Raw genomic sequence first — 22097 nt, 5'->3', positions numbered from 1 at the left:
CGAGCTAAGCACCAAAAAAATAGTTTTAGAAAAATTTCGTTGATTCCAACCGTCCAAACAAAAAGAGCTTCGAAGGAACTAAAATTCCCTGAATTCGGAATTTGGCTAGGGAGTGAAATAGGAGTGCAGGACCCACCTACCAGAAACAACTGAGCAGCAGAAATTTTAGGAGATCCCCAGGCATTTAAAAAAATTTATCTATATTTTAGGCACAGCGCTGCATCATGAATCAAATTGAGACCAATGGATACATATATAATATTTGGCTTCACACGGGTTTAAAAATATACATAACATTCTAAATATGATGATGGATCTTAGGTCACTGGCTTCAAGATGTTTCCTATGCTGCTTAAATACAATCTGTTTTAGCATTAACATCAGAGATCAAGATCTTGGCCTTTTATGTTCTTCCTTGATTGCTGAGCCTGATACTTGAGAGATCAAATCAATCATAAAACTATCAGACCAATTTTATCTACCCATATGGGAAGGCCAAGATGAACAGACACAGAATCTGATCATGAGAGAATGCTTCACCAGGTTCCAGATTACAGTGAGAAGAACTTGTGTTTTGGATTTTAAAACTCACATGACATGCTCAGAGAGAGAGGTTTTACTGTTCTTTAGCCCTCTTCCGTGCCAAATAGCGTTCTTTTGCTGCAGCAACAGCATCTCCACTTCTCTTATGATGGTTAGGCTTTGGCTCTTCTGACGATGGTTGTTCACCTGAAGTTTTTTCTTCAACTGAAGTGTTGGTAACTGGCATTGCATCTGAGGACATGAAGCTTCTAGGCAGAGTGGAAGTTTCACCTCCACGTTTTTCTTCCACAACTGAAGCCTCCAAAGGTGAATTTGATTTATCCGATGTCTGACCTTTATCTGATGTATCAATGGAGCCTTTTTCTTCAAGCTTCTCTAGCTCCCTTGACTCAGGTTGTCTCTCAGCCTTCCTTGACTCAACCCGCTTCTCTGGTTTCCTCAACTCAGTATTATTCGCACCAAAAGCGACATTTTTTCCAAGGTTGAAGTAAAAATCGCTCAAGTCCTTCTTCTTTGTAACCTTTAAATCAGCCCAAAAATAAATTATCAGTATATGTTCAAAGAGTTTGAGAACAACACAAAAATACCAAGAAACAAAAAAGTATATATATATATATATATATATATATAAAAACACCCATATGCCATCTGCCTAAACGAAAAATAAAAAAATAAAAAAAATTCTGAAGTGCAGCGAACAGAATATAAAAGAAATAACAAACTTGAAAAAAGTACATACATCCTCCTTTGCTTCCCGAAGTTCACGCAAACGTTCATCCTCCTGCCACTTTGCCTGCTCTGCAAGTTTCTTTTTGTAAGCATGCGTGACAAATTTGTCCTTGTCTGCATAGAGGTGGTCATCTTGGCTTCTCTCTTTAGCAATTTTTCGCTCAAACACTACCTCACGGTACTGCTCACGTTCTTTTGCTTTTTCTTTCAAAATCTCAATATATCTTGACTGCAACAGAAACGAGCATATTAGTTACCAATATTAAACCAATGCCTCTCATTAATTATTATGAATCAATCAAACTTCTTCAGTGGCCTCATTCAAAATCATGGATTTGTTAAAACAGAGTGAAAACAAGATTTACCTTTCTCTCTTCACGGTCTTGCACTCGAGGCCGAACAGCTTTCTCTTTCATTTCATCGTAAACTCCATCATAATCAAAAACCGTGGGGTCCTCTTCCAAAGCTTTCTTCCGCTGCTCCTCAATCTTCAAAAGCATAAATTCAAAAAAAAAGTCAAAAGCAATAAAAATAGCATTACAAAGAAATCAAACCCAAATGGGCATTGACTCACATCCTTTAGAGACTTGTTCTTGCTAGCTTGCCGAGAAATATCCCTCTCCACATCATCTTCATTCTCATTGTTAAATCCAAAAGGAGGCGGCCGGGGCAGTTTTGATGGCTGCTGCTGCTTCTTACGTGCTAAGAGCCTCAGGTTCAACCCGTACCTTATTTTGTTCATTTCACTTTCTCCTTCCTCTCGCTCTCAAATACTGAACCAAAAAGCTGTTCAAAACATTATCACAAACCAAGTTTTCTCTTATATAATCAATGAAATAATCTCTACTAAGATTAGCTTAACCAATTTCAACAATTGACAATTAATTATGAAAATCTACTAAGAATGACATTGAACACCTATTTTTCAAGCAAGGTTTCATATTTCTATAGGAGCTTTATTATCTATGTCTAAGCAATAGGATACCAGTGGTATTGCCAGAATGCCATTCAAACTAAACCAAATCAAACTGAGCCCTAACTAGTGAAAAGAGAGTGTTTCAATGGAAAAATAAAAAAATAAAAGGAAAAAATATAACACGGCCCCCCAAACTATTAGCCGTTTGCAATATAGCCCCACAATGTTCAAAATGAACTAAAGTAGCCCCAAAACTACTAAATTGTATCAAAAATGCCACTTATTTTTTATATTTCTATAATACCCCTATTCTTTTAACAAATAAAATAATAAAACAATAAAACCAATGGGCGAATAAAAACAAAAAAAAAATGTTTTTTGAATTAAATAATAAATAATTAGTCAATGTAGTTAGCCTAATTAATCAAATTGTTTCATCTCGTATTAAAGTAAAATCAAAGGTACAGTTCTTGAGATATTCCAAAAAAAAACAATTTAGTTTCTGGAGTCAAATTTTGTACCTTTGATTTTACTTTAATAGGACATGAAGCAATTTGATTAATTAGGCCAACTACAGTGACTAATTATTTATTATTAGTATGTTTTTGGTTGGCCTTATACTATGTCTTCAATAGCTAAGAGGATATAAGCTATAATGTTATGTTCGAGTGAGGAATTCTAAAATGGGGTTCAAAATTTGTGAATTTCACATTAATTTCTTTTATTTGGGTTAATAAGACAATCATTTCAAATTTTGAATGCGGGACTTTCAAATATTCAAATTTATAGTTTAAATCATTGGAGGAAATGTCAATATTCATATCTCATTTATAGTTCAAATTATTGTTATCATTGTCCCCGTCCATGCCATTGTTACCATAAGGTTTCAAAAAATAAGTATTTGAGTCCCTACACCAGTGAATACAACAATTCCATTTTCCAATCAGTTAAAAATGTGTGCTCAAAATGGTAAGTTCAGAAGACTTTAAACATTCCATCAGTCATATTTGCAACATAATTGGAGTCATTAGGCATCATAACATTGTTTCAAAGTAAGAGCGTTTTTAAAATATAATTCTTCTGTCTACAGATATACTAACTCAGTTGTACCAGAACCAATCTTTCAAGAGATTTGCATAAATCTCCAAATGACAACAAAATTAGGGGTAACTGGCACATTAACAAAAGAAGTTTATCTTTTTACTGAGCGGGATATACAGGTCACAAAACACCACAAATAACACCACAAAATTAACACGGAGCACCCCAAAGAACCCGAACACAGAATCTAAATCTAAGTAATTGTCTTATTTTGATTTGAAATCGTCAAGACAAAATAAAAAGAAGCAACCAGATTATGCATTGGGACGTACCTTTGGGCGATCGGCTTTCACGAAGATAGAAAACCCTCAAACTCAGAATCGCAGAGGAAAACCTTCAAACTCAGACCCAATCTACAAACAATCAAACCAAAATCTATCACAATCAAACAAAAATCTTCACTCTCAGCCTCACTCATATCCATATCGCTTACAAGAAGGGGAAACAGAGGAGGGATGTCCACAAAACGGGATACCGGGGAGCGAGACGAGAAAGAAAGAGAAAGAGAGAGGAGCTTACCTTGAGCACGACGGAGGCAAGCGGTCACAGAGAGAGACGCCGAATGGAACTGTGGCTTTCCGAGAGAGAGATGCGATCTGGAGAGAGATAGAGAGAGAGCTGGAGAGGTGAGAGGATTTTGAACTTTTGTTTTAGGGTTAGGACTGCTGTAAGCCTGAAAGAATATATAGTGCAAAGTCCTTTTTTTTCAAGGAATTCCTCATATCCAAGGCGGCTAACCGCCTTATTCCCTTACGCCTATCTACGGCGCCGATAACTCCCACCCATTCTCCCTACCTCAAAACGACGTAGTTTTGACTCATAAATGGTTTTAAAAAATAGTTAAAAAATGGAATAAAAAAAAGTTATTATATATGTATAATTATAATTTATGGATAAATGTAAAATTGGTCAATTTGGTTGGCTTAAATTACAAATTCCATTATATAATTTGTTATTATATAATCATGTCATTTAATGATTAATTGATCATGTGAATCATATGATATAATCATATAAATCCAAATGACAATACATTAATACTTTAATTGTGATTAAAAGTAACACACAGTTGAATCTAATTTCAATTACTTAATTTGATATTATATTAATGACATTATCATTATACACGAATACTATGATTAAGTATTGATCTTATACATCTGTATTATTCAATATATATGTATAATTATAAATTATAATGTATATGAACTTATAATATACATTGGAAGTTGGAACGAAGTCTCTAGGTACTTAATTATTGTATTAGCATGAATTTGTATATATATATATATATATATATATATCGAGCTAGTCAAGTTTGGCTTTATACGAGCATTAAACGAGCTAGGCTCGCGAGCCCATTAACGAGTCGGGTGAGCAAGTCGATTAACGACTTCAACGAGTCGATTAACGACTTTAATGAGCCAAACTCACAAGCCACCGTCGAGTTTAATCGAGCGAGCCGGGTATGTATCACTAGCTAATCGAACGAGTTTCAATAGTAACAAGCGAGCTTCTACAGTATTGAGCTCGAGTTTGGGCCGAGCTTAACCAAACGGGTATCGAGCAAGCCGTCAAGTGTGTCGATTCATTTACAGCCCTACTGACAATCCTTTCATCCTGGCATATCTTCAAAAAGAGGATCCAATTACTGTGATTTTTATGTATTTTTTAATGTGCTTAAATTAAAATTAATTAGGGGTTTTATGTTTTAACTCATTCCAGGTTTTCTTCTTGCTGTTTTTTTTTTCTTTACCCTTCTTTCCATTTTATCTTATACATATGGGAATCTTTTAATATGTTTTATTTAATTTATATGGATTAAAACTACAATTATATATGGTTCTTATGAAAGTATATTTGTATGTAATTTATATATTCGTGCAATCTTATGTGCAATTGTGTCACTATGTTCGGCAATATATTGTTGTATAACCTTTAGTATGTTTTTTTTTATTATTATTATTGAAATAGGCGTGATATATTTTTTTACACTACTTTTTTGACCTATAATAAAAAATACAATGGATATGTGTTTTAAGTTTTAAAATTAAATTATAGTGAATAATTTCGAAGATTGTGGATTTCATTGGAACTGGGAAAAATATACCAAAAAGATAGTTATTTTTTACTATATTAATATTTTTCATTTATTTACGTTTTTTTTCCTTAATTTATATATTATTTTTCATTCAAATTTTCTTAATTTGATTTAATACAAGTTACAAATTTTCTTTTGTAAATTTAATTGACTTTTGTTGTTCATTTTTGTTTTCGGGGTGTTCCAATATTCCTGTCACTGTTTTTTTATCTCTTTCTTTTTTAAAATTAAAATTAAACTGCCAACATTCTTTTGTTTACAAAATTAGTAAGTATAACTGTAATTAGATATCAACATACTCATATATTTTAGAACACTTTTTTATTTTTGTTAGTGTAATAGAAAAATTTCTCAAAAAAAAAAAAATTTATAAGGAGAAAGTTCAACTCTTGAAAGACAAAAGTTTACTATAATGAATTGTGTAGTGGATGAGAAATGGTATTATTGTTGGAATATAATGATTAATCAATTATTTTCTATAATTGATTAATCTAGGTCTTTATTTTGAATTTGTTTCCTTTATATTTTGTTTTAAACTACATATATGGAAACAAATATTTAACATGTTTCAGTTTATAAGAACTACAATTTTGAAATTTGTAAATTTATTGGATATGTGGGTTTATGCTACTAAGTAAGACTATGGTTCAAAATTAAATGATCTTATGAACATTTTTCATTTTTGGTAGTTAATTCGTTAAGAGAAGAAAATAAAATTTGTCATCGATAATCTTTTAAATACTTTTTAAGTAAATTATATATATATATATATATATATATATATATATATATATAAATAAATAAAAAACCAGGCGCATAGCGTACTCTAAACTAGTTTATGTAAAATATGAGTTCATGGTTTCAAGAAAAAAAAGAGAGATGAGCAAATTTTTGCTGCATTTATTAGGGTGGTAGTAGTAGTAGCGCTGCGTGGAATATGCGAAATCTTGTAATTATTATTTGGTGGGTCGTTACAGATAGTGCTCACTTTTTGTTTGACAAAGAGATTTGCGACGTTGATTTATTTCCAACATTTTGAAAGCGGAAGAAGGATGTCAAAAGTTTTTCAATGTGTACACATATTGAAATCGTCTCAAGGTATACTTCCTACGTTATATATTGATTGATATTTGAATTCTATTTAGAGTCGGTTTGGCTCTATGATTTTGCGGGTTAAATTGTGATTTTAAGCAAAATCATGGACTTTATATTGTTTGAAAGGGTATTTTTAAGAAATTGTTGTTTGAAAACGCTTTTTTTTTTTTTTTGCATTTTCAAAATGGTGTATATTTTAAAGGACAAAATTTTCTTCCAAACTCTGTCCTATTTTAAAGGCAGTGTAGAAGAAAACTCTGTCATATTTTCATGTGAGAAATACATATTTTTAAATAGTATGTGAGAAGCACATGTTTTTTGAATAAAATTTATTTCAACTTTGTCCTTGTAATTAAAAAAAACATGTATTTTTTACATGTGTAAGACACATGTCATTTTTATAGAATAGGTTAGAGAAAATTTTGTTTAACCCAATTTAGAGGAAAACTCTATCATTTTAAAAATATGTAATTTTAAAGGCTAAACTTAAAAAAAAAAAAAAAAAAAAAAAAAAAAAAAAAAATCCTTAAGGTTCTATGCATACGCCTGCGTAAATTATTAAATATCAAACAATAAATATTTGCTAATTGGTTAAGAACAATGCCTCAAGAAGTAGGAATCATTAGTTCAAATTCTCTCTCTTTATGCAGGCATGTCAAACAAAAACAAAAAGAAAAAAATCCTTTGCTAATTACAAATTATTTGTGCTAAACACAAATTAGACCCCGAAATCAACTGTTAATATTACAGTATTAATGGGAAAGAAAGGAATATCGTTAATTCCCAGTATATTCCCAACTCTTTTCTTTTTGTCTAACTGTCTCTCCCCCCCTTCTTTCTCTCTCTCTCTAGACGCCATGGCTTCAGCTTCCAAGCACCAAAATCCCACCTTTTCCAAACCTCCGAAAACCCCATTCACTCTCAACCCCACCATTCACACTGACTCCCAAGACCCAAAGCCCACTACCGGTAAAACTACCACCTGCTCGCCTATCAGACCCTCCCAAGAAGACCTCGCCCTCTCACGCTCCTCCCACCTCACGCGCCAGGAGCTCCTCCGCCGCCGGTCCCGCCACCTCAAGCAGCTCGCCAAATGCTACACGGACCACTACTGGGCCTTCATGGAGGAGCTCAAGATCCAGTACAGGGAGTACTACTGGAAGTACGGTGTCAGCCCCGTCAAGCAAGCGCTCCAACACCACGCTTCCCAGAGAGATATTGAAGCCGGTGATCTTGAAGGCACTGGTGAGAACAACAACAGAAACAATGTTAATATGGATGTGACATGCAACCAGCGGTGCGTGTTTGTGGGTTGTAAGCTAAAGGCCATGCCTTTGACGAGCTTCTGTCACCTTCATATCCTCTCGGATTCCAAGCAGAAGCTTTACAAGGCTTGCAATTATGTTATCAATATAAAAGTCAGGTATTGGTCAATTTGAATGCTGCACACACACACACACTATTTATAAGAGTTGTTGTGGTTTACAAAATGGAAAGATAATGCAAATTAATTGGTCAAATTTTGGTTTTCCTTCTTAAGATGAGCTAGCCGTTGGTGATTGATTTCTTCCCTTGTATATGCTAGCCGTTTGGGTGATTTGAGTTTCCTTCGTTGGTGCTAGCCGTTGCTTGTTTGATTGTTTCTTTCTTGGGTGTGTTTCCTTGTTGAGTGATGGTTTGTTCATTATGCCCCCGCAAGCAAGGCAAGTGGCACACAACGTTGAGCTTGGTAAGCATAAGAGAGAAATGAGACGATGCTGTGGGTTTAGTGAAGATGTCAGCCAAATTGTATATGCTGGAGAGGAAGCGAACTGCCAGAATGGTTTGTTGTTTGCGAGAAGACCAAGAGATGAGATTGGAGCCAAGGAAGATGCTGAACCCACCGGTGGACTTTTTGTCGTCTGGACAGTTGACCTAGTCAACATCAGAAAATGCTTGAAGGGTGTGAGATGGAGACCGGCGAAGTAACAAACCATAGGAAATGGTGAACTTGAGGTACCACAACATACACTTCGCTGCTTGAAGGCGGGGAGAGGTGGGCCGGTGCATGAATTAAGAGATTGTTGACAGCAAAGGAGATGTTGGGACGAGTAAGAGAGATATTGTAGGGTGTCGACAAGACTGCATTAGGAAGAGGGCTCAGTGAGCGGATCACTAAAAGAATATGGAACAACAACCCTCCTATCCCACATAAACAATATACCACTGTAGCCCCTTTAGAAGCTAAGTAGCACTAATCCACAAAATGACAACTCCACAAGCTACGCAAAACCCTACTAGAAACGAGCTCCAGTTTAGTTTCTGCAAACAGATCATGTCCGACTTCCATTGTCTAGTGAGGTATCTAACTCTCAATCGCTTGTCAACCTTCTTCAACCCTCTCACATTCCAAGAAAGCAACTTAGGCTTCATAAACAACCGCTAGCAACCCTCCCCTGGTTACTAACATGAGCAGCACTGCCATCATTATTAATTGAACAAGATAACCTTTTGAGTTCTCTAATACCTTTTTTTTTCCCAAGTTCGAACAAGAACCAGCTTCCTTCTCAGAATTGCTTGCTACAATGGCTGCAAATATGGCCTTAAGCTCCTCTTCGAAGCCATCAAGAAAGCCTAACAAAAAAAGGAACTCCTTTTCTAACTGAAAAACCCAATCAGCTAGCTCTAGGTTGGGCTCCATCACTGCTAGACGCTTCAATTGGAGTGGGCTCCACCTCCAAAAATAGATCCAGCTCCATACAACACCAGAAATAATGGTGATAGAAGCTTCAGAACAAACGATTATCCTTCCTTTTCCCACCACCACCTCCTTGCAAAACTTCAGTGGGGACTGAACAACTATCCCTCATAGTAATCGACTTGCAAGAGATAGCCTCTTCAAAAGGAAAATCTTCATTTTGACAGATCTTCAGAGGGAAATTTTGCAAAACAATCAAAGGCCTCCTTCACTTCGGGTTCTCTAGAAACAGAACCTACTATCTCTCCTTCATGCTAGACCTGATAAGGCTTAGTGCCACTATGAATCACCACTGAAAGCTCAGAAGAAAGGGGATCCAAATCCACCACTTGTTCTTACATTTAAATTGTATTGACCAATATTTAGTTGCCTTAATGATTTGAATCCCATCAATGGGATTAATGAGTTGGTTGGTTTACTCAGCTGGTGGAATTTGCCTTGGTGCATTGGGGATGATTTCAATGTCACTAGATTCCCTAGTGAGCTATCGGGCGAAGCTTGTTTATGCCAAGCTATGGTGGAGTTTTCTAATTTTATTTTTGATCAAGGCCTGATGGACCTCCCTCTTATGGGCAGAACTTTTACCTGGTCAAATAATTGTGAAACTCCCTCTTGGTCCAAAATTGATAGATTCCTAGTCTCTTTGACATCGGAAGCCCAATTTCCTGGCGTGTCACAAAGAAAGCTTCCTAGACTTTTCTCAGATCATTTTCCAATCCTCCTTGACTGTGGTGACTTTCATAAGGGTGGTAGGTCCTTTAAATTTGAAAATATGTTAAGTCTGAGGGTTTTGTAGATAGGGTGAAACAGTTGGGACTTATCTTTTCCGAGGCTCTTCTAGCTTCATTTTAGCTTGCAAGCTCAAGACTTTGAAAGTAGGGATATATAAGTGGGCAGTTATTAACTGCTAATATCAACTAACTGCTTTAGTAGGCGGTTGACAAAAACCATTAACCGCCTAGGGTGATGCGATTAGCAGTTTTAGGAGTAGGTGATGGCGGTTAATAATTGATAACCATTTGCCCTTTATATATATATATATAAACCAAACTTCGTTTTCTTATAGGCCTAAAAGGCCCATACGTGACAGGCTTATTAAATAATTATTTTTTTCATCCAAAACACTAAAGCTTAAAAAGTAAAAAATAAAATAGGCCCAAAACCGTCTAAAATAGGTCCAAAAAGAAGCCCCACCCCAGGAAGGCCCAAAACACCACAATTAGCCCCAAAGCCCATACGTGAAAGGCGGTTACGCGATGTGGTTTGTGTTTTGAATAACCGCTAAACGGTGTTATTTCAAAACCACTAACCGCCTAAGGTGGTATGGACTGTATGGTTACAGTTACAAAAATCTGATAACTGCATAAGTGGTGAATAGCAGTTTTAGGCAATTACCGCTAATGATAATTGCTTGTACACCCCTATTTGAAAGTTGACTTAAAGAGATAGAATGAAGTGGTGTTTGGCAATGTAGAAAGGAAGAAGAATATCCTCTTGGTGGAGCTACGTGTTATTGGTATCACTGGAGAAGGAAGGGCATTAGGTGTTGAGGGGAGTATGAAGGCAAAAATTGTTAGCGATTTAGAAAAAAACACTATTGGAGGAAGTGAGTTGGAGGCAAAAATCTAGGATCTTGTGGCTCAATGTGAGTGACAAGTGCACGAAGTTTTTCCACATAATGGCCAACTCCGACAGAAGAAGGAACTCCACTGACTCCTTATTGATTGACGACACAATTTCTACCAACTTATTGGAGATCAACGAGCACATTGTCTAGTACTCTCTTTATTAGAGCATCTTTAGCAATAAAATGTAAAATACTTAAGCAAAAAGTACTTTTCTCTATTTTACCTACTCCTTTTTCTATACAAACTCCAACAGATTATCTTGTATCTTCTTTACTTTCTTCTAATATTATTTCTCATTCCTTTTTTTTAATCATATTCTCTCTTGGAGAAAAGGAGAAAGAAGAGAGGGAGAGATAAAATATTAAAAGAAAGATCTATTGTGCTACAGTGAATAGCAAGAGATTGCTATTTATTGTGTATTTTAGCTAGCCTCTGGCTAATCTGCTGGAGGTGAAAAAGGGGGTAATATTAGCTAAATTTAGCTAATATGGAAATTTTACCTAGTGTACTGGAGTTGCTCATAACTTTCCATTCAAACCATATGGTTAAAGAGATCCCAGTGAGCCCTAAGTTTTTTTTAAATAAATTAGGAATTGTAGAAAATGACCTTATTAGTTGTTGAAAGGCTGTAATCAACACTTTTTTTTTATTATTATTATTAGCAAGTCTACTATGGATACTTTAGAACTTAGTCATTTTCGATTATGAGTAGCGGAGATTGAATTCTCAACTGACTTGTTAATTGTATTTTTTAATTTTTTTATTATTACAAAGTGTTCAGGCAGGACCTGTTCCTTGGCAACTGACATGCGGGAAGCCCATACTGAGATCAACTGTTCCTTCTCTCTGTAGTGTCCACTTCCAAAAGGCTCAAAGGCATGTTACAAGGGCCTTGAACAAGGCAGGTCTGAATGTTTCCTCATCATGTAAGCTTGCTCCCAAGTTCCACGTCGTAGTCACAGAATATGTATGCCAAATACAAACCAAAAGGAGAGCTGCAAAAAGGGAAAATAGAAGTAGAGTTGTGGTTAATGAAGAAAGTGCTAGCTGAGCCCCATGTCTGTTGATCTACAGTGCACAAGTGATTGTTTAAAAGATGCAAAAAACTGAGGTGAGATGTTTATCTTGTCAAATTGAGTGACTTATAACTGGAAAGTGTAAGATTTCACCTTTTTTGTTTTGTGTGAAAGAAGGTAGCTGTGGGTTCTAAAACGTGAAGAACATGAAAGAAGAAAGTTTCTTAGAAGAAGAATGTAAGAAGTGTAGAAATGGTTGAAGAATGTAGCTAATGGTGTGACTTTGGTTAGAAATCTAATAATTTTTGTATAATGTTTGTAAGGCAAGGTAGGGTTAGAAAAGCGAATGACATCACCAAATGACACTGACTGAGTCACTGAGGGCATCTTTCTAGGTTAAGGCAATGTTCTAACAGGGCAGGTAACCATGCTAAGCGCCATAAGCTGGCACCCAGTGTTTCTTAGAAAATACTCATTGCTTTACAATGCTGAAGTCATAATGAAAACATGTTTTGAAGTATGTTTTAGTCTTACAATGATCACATACCATTCTTTGGATTTGGGTTTGTGAGAGTTGAGGATTAAAACTTTTGGAAAGTCTCTTTATGCAGGGCCTTGATAGATATGAGTCATTGAATTGGTTAGGAGCAACAAATTAAAATCCAGCTTGTTAGGTGGATATCACTATTGTATAAGCATTTATACACTGATAATTGTGTGATCCCTTTTGTCTAGGTGGTACAAAGCTTTTGCCCTTTACTAAATTGGCCTGAAAATACTGACCTATTGGTGTATGCCCTGACTGCTCCTAGCTAATATGTCACTTCATTCTCTCCATGTTGGGCCTTATATAATGCCTATATCATAAATCAAATCTCCTTCTCACTATTCTCTCATATATCAATTAGAAATCCAAAAACTTACATATCCAAGATAAGTTGGTTTTAAATGGCAAGGATGTCATTGGGACATAAAGGCAAAGTTACTAGTTGTCTGAGTAGAGTGTGTCACAGAATTGCCACTCATCCAAACATTCCAAAATTATTTGTGCTTTATAACTATGCAAGATTTAATGAATAATATTATGATTATTATTTTAATAGCGTGCTAACTGTTTCTAACATTACTTTTCACTTGAATTTCATTAAGTAAACATGTTATGGTAATTGTTAGGGAAATTAACACCTTGGAGTCTTCTAGTGATGCCATAATAATATATTGGGACACTACTCAACCCAAAAGTTTAAATCTATGAGTTTGGACCCAACTATGTTATATTAACCAATCACTCTTGTGACAAATTTTCATTGTGGGACTTAACCTTTCTATACTCACATGTATGCTCCACAATATCCTCTTTATGTGCGAGTCTATCATTACATTGTTACACTCACTCTTGAATGGAAGCTTTATCCATTTTATGGGCCATTTATAGGATCATTTATGTATGTAGCTTCCCATATATACATGTCATGCATCTTCGACCCTGCTCCAACTATGAAAGGGACTAACTAACCATGCATGCGTGCCATATCCGCTCTAATTGTGAAAGGCACCATTATCATCCACTACTATTGGCTCTAATACTACTTGTTATGAAGATTAACCATAAAATAACATATTGGGACACTAATCATCCCAAAAGCTAAAGCATTGGATCCAACTATGTTATATTAACCCGTCATTCTTGTGATATGTTTTCAATGTGAACCTTTATAGACTCACACATGTAAAGACTCACACATGTATACTCAATAGTCAATGGTAACATAGTTTCTGAATTACCATATGTTTTCCTTTCTTATCTTAATTTCATAGTGTAACAAATCATCTGCTACTTCAACCAATCATGTCTGCTTAATTCAGGTGTCAAACTGCTGGCTGACAACTGGAAGGAAGCTGGAGTGGGCCTGTGCTGTGTTTTCAAATTAACCTTGAAAGTTGGACTTGTATGGAAGTTTTTAGGACTCTTCAGCTTCACTAAAGATGCGCCTGCTTTGCTGTTCTACTCTGTAGGATGTTGTACATGTGCTTCAACCCCTCTTCCACCTTTCATTTAGATAATTAGGTTTAACTCCTTTTACTTCACAAAACAAGGCAAATCCGGCTGTATTAAATTATTAATGCCAAATTCTGTATTTAGTTGATTAGTGAACAGAGTGGCATCATCAAGGAAAATATCGCAGGGTTGTATGGTTCAGTGTCTTTAACGACCCACATAATGCTGCAATAGCTCCAACACTTTTTCCAAGTTATTATATTCTTCTCCACATTTTCTCTCTTTTCACTCTTTTGCTTTAAAGATGATAAATGCTTTTGCGCAAACCAAAAAAAAATAAAATAAAAAAAATGAAGAATTCTTCTTTACAAACAAACAAAGAAAATTACAGTTACTTTTATCTTATAAAATTGTTGTTGTTAATTGAATGACATTCTGAATGTTGAAATCAATGGGATGTCTATGTTTTGCAGTAAGTTAGTAACCAATGCTAGGGATGACTCAATAAGTTTAGGCTCTCTTCTAGATCCAAGGTTTAACACGTGATAGGTGCAAACAATTCTTTAGGACCACACCTCCCGGTGAAAAGCCAACAACTTAACCAATTCCGTATATAAAAACTTTCGAGAGTGCGGTACACGGAATCGGAATTTATTCTGCAGGGATGAATATGAAGGGCTTTGCCTTGGAGAGATTTCCCAATGTAAAAATAAATAAATAAATAAATAAATAAAAAAACTTCAGTTGATCGTGTTGTTTCATCATTAATATTTTCTTCACATTGTTGCTTTTTACTATTTATACGTTTTTCACGGAAGATGAATTCTATTTCTATTTCCATCACCACTCTTTTGGATAAAATTAAAGCAAGTGTTTTTTTTGTAAAGCTGATGATTGTGGTGGCTATAGAATGCTCACTAATCTACGGTTTCTTTAAATGATAAGCTTCCACAAATCAGTGATCGGAAGAAAGTTCATGACTAGTGGACCTCCTCTCATGTCGACGGGAATGGCTAGAATGTTTATGACGCTTGTGAGAGCGTTCGTCTTCATCCTTGGAGCTCCTCTTGCGAGTCCTGTCTGAAGAGCTCCTCTTGTGATGGCGTTCTTCCCTCCCAGTAGACCTCATATTGGCAGAATGATCATCTCGTTCCATGGAGGTCCTCTTGCCATGATATTCTTCCCTCTCGACAGAGCTCCATCTCTGAGAGAGCTCCTCTGGGTCCACAGAACTCCTGCTGTGATATCGCTCTTTGCCGTCCACAGAACTCCGTTTGTGAGTGTGTTCTCGCCCGTCCCTAGAGCTCTTGTGAGAGCTCTCTTCCCTGTCCACTGAACTCCTTTCTTTTCTTGGGGGAGATGGGTCCTACAACCACATATTAGATATCAAAAAAGAATTACTTATGTAGGTTTCATGAGTTCAGGTTTGATAATCAGCCAAAAGCTACATGGTTTGAAGAGACTTTCTAGATGGAATATGCAGGATAAAGTCAATTGATACCAGAGGCAGAAACAGTTTGAGACTATTAAAGCAGTATTAACATCCGTAACATCAATGACATTGATTATCCAACCTAACTTCCAACCCTAACGGAGTGGCTGATTTGCTACAAAATAGTAGTTTGATGTATCTAAGTGACCCTTATCAGTTTGTGAGCCTTTTTTGAAAATGACTGGTACTTTAAGGGGTTTTTTGTATTTATCCCAAAATAAGAGGTACAACTGCCGAGACCTTAAAAGACTAGAATTATTCGTGACAATATGTAATGGAGCCCAACCGTAGCCTATACCATCATTTTTCATTTCTCCTCTATTTTTCCCTTAAACTATATTGTAGGATAGTAGGCTTGCAGCATATACAGGTCAGTAAGATTCTTTGTGAAGGAGCAGTAGAAAGCTAATAAGGTAAGAGAAACACTACCTGAAAGCGTGACATGTATCTTCCTTCTGGTGGAGGTGGAATTCCTAGCCTCTTCAAATCATCAAACGGGATTGGTCGCCTGGTTATGTAATTTACCATATATGAGAAGAACGGTGCAATTTGCCAATATATAGCCACAAAAGGTTAGCATTTTCAAAGTGAGATCTTTGGTTTCATTCAGGTTTTCCAAAAGGGGAAAAAAAAAGTTGAATTTTTGCAAATGCCTGTGGCTATACCAAAGAAATGTTGGTACATAATGCTCCGAACCTCAAACAGCTCGGTAGAAACAAAAAACAAAAAACAAAAACAAAAATAAAAGACTGGCAACCCAAAAGCAAGGTTTTAATGCCAAAAGCACTTTTACCAACTCTCAACAAAGAGAAGCGTAAAAAGATGACATAAGCTTCGACTCATCATATAAATATGCTGGTTAACATGATGGATTGGGTTGGTTCAGTTGAAATTATATCAGCAAGATGTTAACAAAACTGGAATGAGGTCGGGAACCTACCCTGACAGAATTGTAGTGGATCATGATGTGAAAAGGTAACTTCACTCACCTGGTCTCTAGTTTATGACTTCTAACCAGTACACTTACCGAAACAACAATTATACTACATCATGTATCACAGGTAATGTATGTGTGGGTCTGTATTACATGAGATTGCCAATGCAACCACCTAAATTTGATCCAACATTGGTCAAGTCACTGTTTTTCAACTCAAGCCCAATACTATTGTCTGAAAAAACAAACTTATCAAAAAACCAAAACCCAAGTTCACCCATAGGTAACTCACGCTAAAACAGCATTGGATGTAACATTCCCAGGTTGCAGCCTTATAATAACCAGTAAAGATTTAGGTCAACCAGGTCCAAGAGCTAAACTAAAGATCCTTAGCCAACACAGGTTTGTGGAATTCGCTCAAAATTTGCCACCTCTGAAAGTAACTTTCCACATTAAATTAATAATACAGAAGAAAGCTAAGTAAACAGCCATGCAGTGGATCAACTTCATTTTTACATTAGCCAAAAAAGGTGTAAGCAGTTACTTTTCCAAAAAAAGATAGGTAAATAGCCATGCAGTAGATGAACTTCATCTTTGCATTGGACAGAAAAGGTGCAAGCAGATTGCTTTTCCAAAAATTATTAATCGACTATTACTTGTATGGTAAAGCATTGTGGCCGTGTATTTATGATTTACCAGGTAGCATTCTATTATCAATGCTTGTGTACTGTGTATGCTGTTCTGAATCTCAAAAAATGAGAACGTATACGGCACTGGTTTCCAGTTTACATAAAGTCCAATGTACCAACTGGAGCAAAACAAATAAATACAGGAAAAGGAGATAGTGAAAGGACAATGACTCCATCCTCTACAGCATGCTTCAAAGCTCACTTCTCAACTGTCATTATTCCTAGATTTCTGACCAATTACTCTTTTACAGTAGTGAAAGGACAATGACTCCACCCTCTACAGCATCCTTCAAAGTTCACTTCTCCAACTATCATTTTTCCTAGATTTCTGGCCAATTAATCTTTTTACTTAAACAACTTTGATCTATATACTTGCCAAGCACCTGCTCTTATAAGAGCACGGCACAGGGTAAGGTTGTCAGCTCAAGATCCACTGGTGCGTAACTTAAAAAAAAAAAAAAAAAAAAAAAAAAAAAAAAAAACTTTGATGTATATACTTATTCTTCCTCCCTACTGGACCTTTGATATGCAATTTCTTTCCCATCAAACTTTTATACAACTAACAGAGTTCCTAAAAAGAATTAAAAACAAACTAACTTATCGAGGGTGGCAAAAGTTGTATCTAGGAAAGTACAGGCCAATATGACATCCGAAAGATCAATAAAAATAATTAATCTACATAAAAATATGGAAATGGTGCATACAGAGGAGCTCGAAATGGTTTTTCCCGTCCTCCAAAACGAAGTTGTCCAGATTCCTTCTTACCACCAAGACCCCCTCCTGTTCGGAAGAAAACGATAATAATACAGAATTGATCTATGGAAGTGACAGAATTTCAGAACTGAGAATCTTTAACTGACCTAACCTTCGTGGAATCCATCCTGGCATCAACTGTTGTCTATTGTAATCAACCATAATTTCACAATCATCAATCATAGAATGGTGAGCATCCTGCAACAGAGTCACAAAACAAAGATCAGCCCTGGTTCTCCCACCAGCATAACCATCACAAGCAGAGTGCGGCCATGCAGCTATGATGTCATTATATAATACTTGACACATTCATTGGCATAAAACCAATTAAAAACCATGATCAGTGTGTTCAATCAGGTGCTCAAAAAAATAGATATACATCGCAATACACATACATACATATGAGAGACACAGAAACAGAGAGAGAGAGAGAACATGCTTTATGTGTCTTAAGACTTAAGAAAACAAAATATGCAATGAACACGAAATGGCCCATGAATTCCTTGCTGCACAATTGCGTTTGGGTTGACTATCAACAAACTATCACTTCAATAAGTATGCTGCTTGTTATCAACAGTTGGCCTTTTGGTGCATCTATTCTTAGTTTATTGTGAATGTGTTCAATTGGTAAATGTCTTAATGCTCTACTTAGTTGTCAGGACAGTCACTCAAAAAAGTATACCCTAGGAAGAGTTTACAAACAGATCATCAAGTCCGGACAGTCACTCAAGAGTATATGATGTGAGCCCACAAAGCCTTGGATTTGTGTTTAATTCATGCGTCTCTCTGTACGTTTATATATGATTTTATTTTCTTTAAAGTAGTTGTGACAGGCTGCTTCAAGCAAGGTATTTAGCTAGATTTCAATCAAGCATTAGTTTTTTTTTTTTTTTTTGTAAGTACCTAGTAAGCATTAGTTATCAACATAAAAATGTGACAAAATGGAGCAAACATATTCCAAAATTCTTCATGACACTATAACTACCACCAACCTAACATGACAAATGATTCTTGTTACACTATAAGACTTGTTTCGACTTCAACACAACCAAAAAATTAGTTACACATTCTTCATCTCCAAGGCCACAAACATAAATAAACTTATTATAGGGCTTCTACACCGCAATATATGATTGGAGCTCTTCAAATCACTCAAGCTCATGGAAGGCTAAAACAAGCACTTATCTTTCAATAAATACACACAATAAAGTCCACCATAATAAAAGGAACCCACTCAATCATCACACATCAAAAGATACGCAACCATATTTTCTGTCACTGGCAATCAAACCCAACTTAATTTGATTCAACATGGAGGGAAGCAGGACAAAAATAGGAAGTATGCTAAAACAAAAATTCGTAGAGCAGAAGCAAGAATTAACATTAAATCTATGATGTCATAGTACTAGTCACAGAAAATGATAAAGCCCCACTTGTGATGTTATACAAATCACTCTCTCTATTTTCCAATAGATGAAAGTTTGTAATTTTAGTGACGAAGACTCTTCTTAACATACCTCTAGATGGGCCAGAAAAGGTGAGTTCAAATTTGAAGAAAGGTAGGCTTCAATTTAAGGGTAATATGGGAAGGTACATACATAACTGACTTTATTTTTTAAAACTTTAATGTATTTTGGCACAATCCAAAAAGGAAAACATACATCTTTTGTGGGAGAGAACAAGTAATAGGTAACAAGATATCATATTTTAAGCTACTAATGTGTTGCAGCACCTTGTATGCACGCCGCATCTCTCTCTCAGTTTCATATTCAACAAAAGCATAACCACGTGAGGCACCAGTTACTGAAAGAAAAGCACCACATGAGTTAGAAAGATTGATCCTCATGTGTAAACAATGTTCTATAGAAAAAAAAAAAAAAAATTTACACATTACAAAATTATTTGAATAAAAAAGGGAAGAAAACAATTAAAAACAATTCACATGAAATTGAAGGAAGCCCATTAGAAAAACAAAATGCTCATTATCCCTTCCCATCTTGTATATCTGACCTGTTATATTGACGTTTAAAGATGTTTATGGCATTAATATTAACTTGAAACTTAACAATAAAAAGAAACATAATAAGGTTTATTAATTTTAGTCAACAAGCAGGGGCCAAAAGATGAATTATTTTGTAAATAAAGCATGATGAAAACAAACTAACTATTTTTTTTTTTTTTAAATGATGTGGAAAAATATATTAACATGAGCACTGTTATTCTTATACAATTTTGGATAATGGTATAAGAATACACAAATTTGAATCTAAATCCATTACATTAATATGCTTATCTAATCAGTGGATCACATTCATAAAGTTTTTTGATAAGTGGACCACATTCATAAAGTAATTAATAGTCACATTTCACAAAGTATTAAATAAAGTCAGTAATATGGCATATACAGTAGACAAAGACATGGGAAAAAAGAAAAATAAAAAAAATAAAAAAATCAAATTTAGAGCTTTATATAATTAGACATGAACCAAATAACTAAAATTTCATCCATTAGAATTTAGAGAGAGATCAACATAGTTCTAGCAGGGAAACATACTCTTGCATAGCAAGAAAGGGAGTCCGATTCTTCAGAAGTTGGTAAACAACTCAAAGAAAGTTTAGATAAATAAAATTATATAACATAAATAGACATCTAGGGAAGCGATTGACATAAAATGAAGATCATTACCAATGTGCCTGACCAACCGCAAGTTCCTCACCCGCCCATACTTGCTCATAGCCTAAAAGACCAAGACCAATTTGTTGATAATTCGTTAAAATAAAAAAGAAACTTTGTTTATAATAGAAAAAAGAAGGAAAGATTTTATATCTACCAAATGAAAAATGATACATACCAGGAAGTAAATAAAAATCAATTCAACAAGTGACAGCTTAAACAGAGCAGCAAGAGAAAATAAACTGAATCTGGATTACAGATATTGAACTGGCGGAAAGGTAACTACCAAAATTTTGAATCTAAGATAGTGGCTGAGTGTAGGGGAGGGGGGAGAACAGAGTGCTTGGGTTTTGTAAGAGGAGAAGATTGGTTAAGAGAGCCAAGTGTGGTGAGAATTGGTTGGAGGCTGACTCCACCTGCATCTAATTCCATCTATAGCATTAACATTCCACCCTTATAAACAACCAAAATTATTATTATTATTTTCCTCATCTTCATCAACATTACTTTTTGTTCATCACTAGAGGATCATTTCTCTTCTTTCCCACTGCTTGGTTCGTAAAATGAGGAACGAAAATAAAAGAAATAATGGAAGAAAATAATTTAGGCTCACCAAAATTTTCTCTCCAAAATAGGTAAGATTGAAGAGAAATTCGGGAAGCATGAATAAAGATTACTATTTGCTTCCCTCTACTTTCTCTGCATAGTGAAACAATGGGATATAATACCCATCCCTCCTCTTTTCTTTTCTCACCTATATGTTCTCTTCCAAAAAGTAAATCCAGTGTTAGCACTTTCTTACACTTCCTATTAACCAAATAGGGAAAATTCCATTAAAACCTTCATGAGTTTGAAAAACACCTATATAACCTGGAACTGTTTCTCACTGTCATACTTCCATTTCTTTTGCTACAATTTCTCAGGAACCAAACAAACGTGAAATCAAAGGTATTACAATTTTGCCAGACTGAAAGTACTCCAAAGACACAAAACTTCAAAATCTGTACATAATTTTCTTTTCCTTAGTTTTCTCAGCAATCAAACAGGCAAATAGAAAGGGAAAGCTAAAACTTTTAGACCATTACCTTGCGGAGAGTGTCTTCGGTGGTGGAATGAGAGAGGCGGCCAACAAATACGGTGCAATAAGGGTCTCCGATGACCTTGGGATCTCCGAAGGGCTCATCTGCAAAAGGATATTTTGAGTGAGGGGTGGAAATAGGAATATTAGAGTTAGAGCGGAGGGAAGTGAACATTTTGGGAGAACTTAAGAAAGAGAGCGAGAAATACAGAGGCCAGCGGAGGAGCAGAGTTGGGCTCGGTAAACAGCGTTGTCGTGGGGGAGAATGTCGGTGCCGTCTATGCTTCCGGCTTGGATCGGATGGTAGGACTCGGCGTAGAACACTGCGTTTACTTTGCTCCCACTCATTTTCCCTCGCTAAACTTCCATGAACTCGGTTGCTTTCTTTTATTTCGAGGGGATTCTCATTAGTGGGAAAATTGGAGATTTCCGATTGTGCATCTAGCCGTCCATTTTCATCCGACAGACGATACTGTGCCACGTGTTCCATTCAAATTTAAATAATAAAATATTAATTAATTTTTAAAAAGAAAATTAAAATATAAATAATAAATAATTAAAATCAAATAATTAAAAAATTAGGGTGGCCGGCCGGCCACTTCTAACCCACCC

General features: G+C 35.6%; 3 protein-coding genes across 5 annotated transcripts; 1 reads left to right on the top strand and 2 right to left on the bottom strand.

The window, feature by feature from the left end:
• Positions 1-225: 225 nt before the first annotated feature.
• On the bottom strand, positions 226-3992 carry LOC132176153 (uncharacterized). Of its 2 annotated transcripts, none has more exons than XM_059588285.2 (6): positions 3809-3992; positions 3562-3642; positions 1847-2058; positions 1638-1760; positions 1283-1501; positions 226-1063 (listed from the first exon to the last, which is right to left on the bottom strand). In XM_059588285.2, exons 3-6 carry the CDS (start codon positions 2012-2014, stop codon positions 617-619), a joined length of 957 nt encoding a protein of 318 aa, XP_059444268.2. In that variant the 5' UTR covers positions 2015-2058; positions 3562-3642; positions 3809-3992; the 3' UTR covers positions 226-616. The 2 variants fall into 2 exon arrangements, with proteins under 2 accessions (XP_059444268.2, XP_059444275.2); XM_059588292.2 differs by having other exon boundaries at positions 1847-2045.
• A 3306-nt stretch (positions 3993-7298) lies between these two features.
• LOC132192089 (uncharacterized) lies at positions 7299-14061 on the top strand. 2 transcript variants are annotated; one of them, XM_059607310.2, is made up of 3 exons: positions 7299-7908; positions 11703-11961; positions 13733-14061. In XM_059607310.2, exons 1-2 carry the CDS (start codon positions 7343-7345, stop codon positions 11899-11901), a joined length of 765 nt encoding a protein of 254 aa, XP_059463293.2. In that variant the 5' UTR covers positions 7299-7342; the 3' UTR covers positions 11902-11961; positions 13733-14061. The 2 variants fall into 2 exon arrangements, with proteins under 2 accessions (XP_059463293.2, XP_059463284.2); XM_059607301.2 differs by having other exon boundaries at positions 11625-11961.
• A 548-nt stretch (positions 14062-14609) lies between these two features.
• On the bottom strand, positions 14610-21854 carry LOC132162976 (RNA-binding (RRM/RBD/RNP motifs) family protein). Its single transcript, XM_059573185.2, has 8 exons — positions 21695-21854; positions 21493-21590; positions 20420-20471; positions 19466-19536; positions 17841-17931; positions 17685-17760; positions 15787-15865; positions 14610-15231 (listed from the first exon to the last, which is right to left on the bottom strand). Exons 1-8 carry the CDS (start codon positions 21831-21833, stop codon positions 14821-14823), a joined length of 1017 nt encoding a protein of 338 aa, XP_059429168.1. The 5' UTR covers positions 21834-21854; the 3' UTR covers positions 14610-14820.
• Positions 21855-22097: the final 243 nt, after the last annotated feature.

Source organism: Corylus avellana, chromosome 2 (genome assembly GCF_965113065.1).
Source record: "Corylus avellana chromosome 2, dhCorAvel1.hap1.2, whole genome shotgun sequence".
Lineage (NCBI taxonomy): Eukaryota > Viridiplantae > Streptophyta > Magnoliopsida > Fagales > Betulaceae > Corylus > Corylus avellana.
This window is presented reverse-complemented; position numbering and strand designations above follow the sequence as displayed.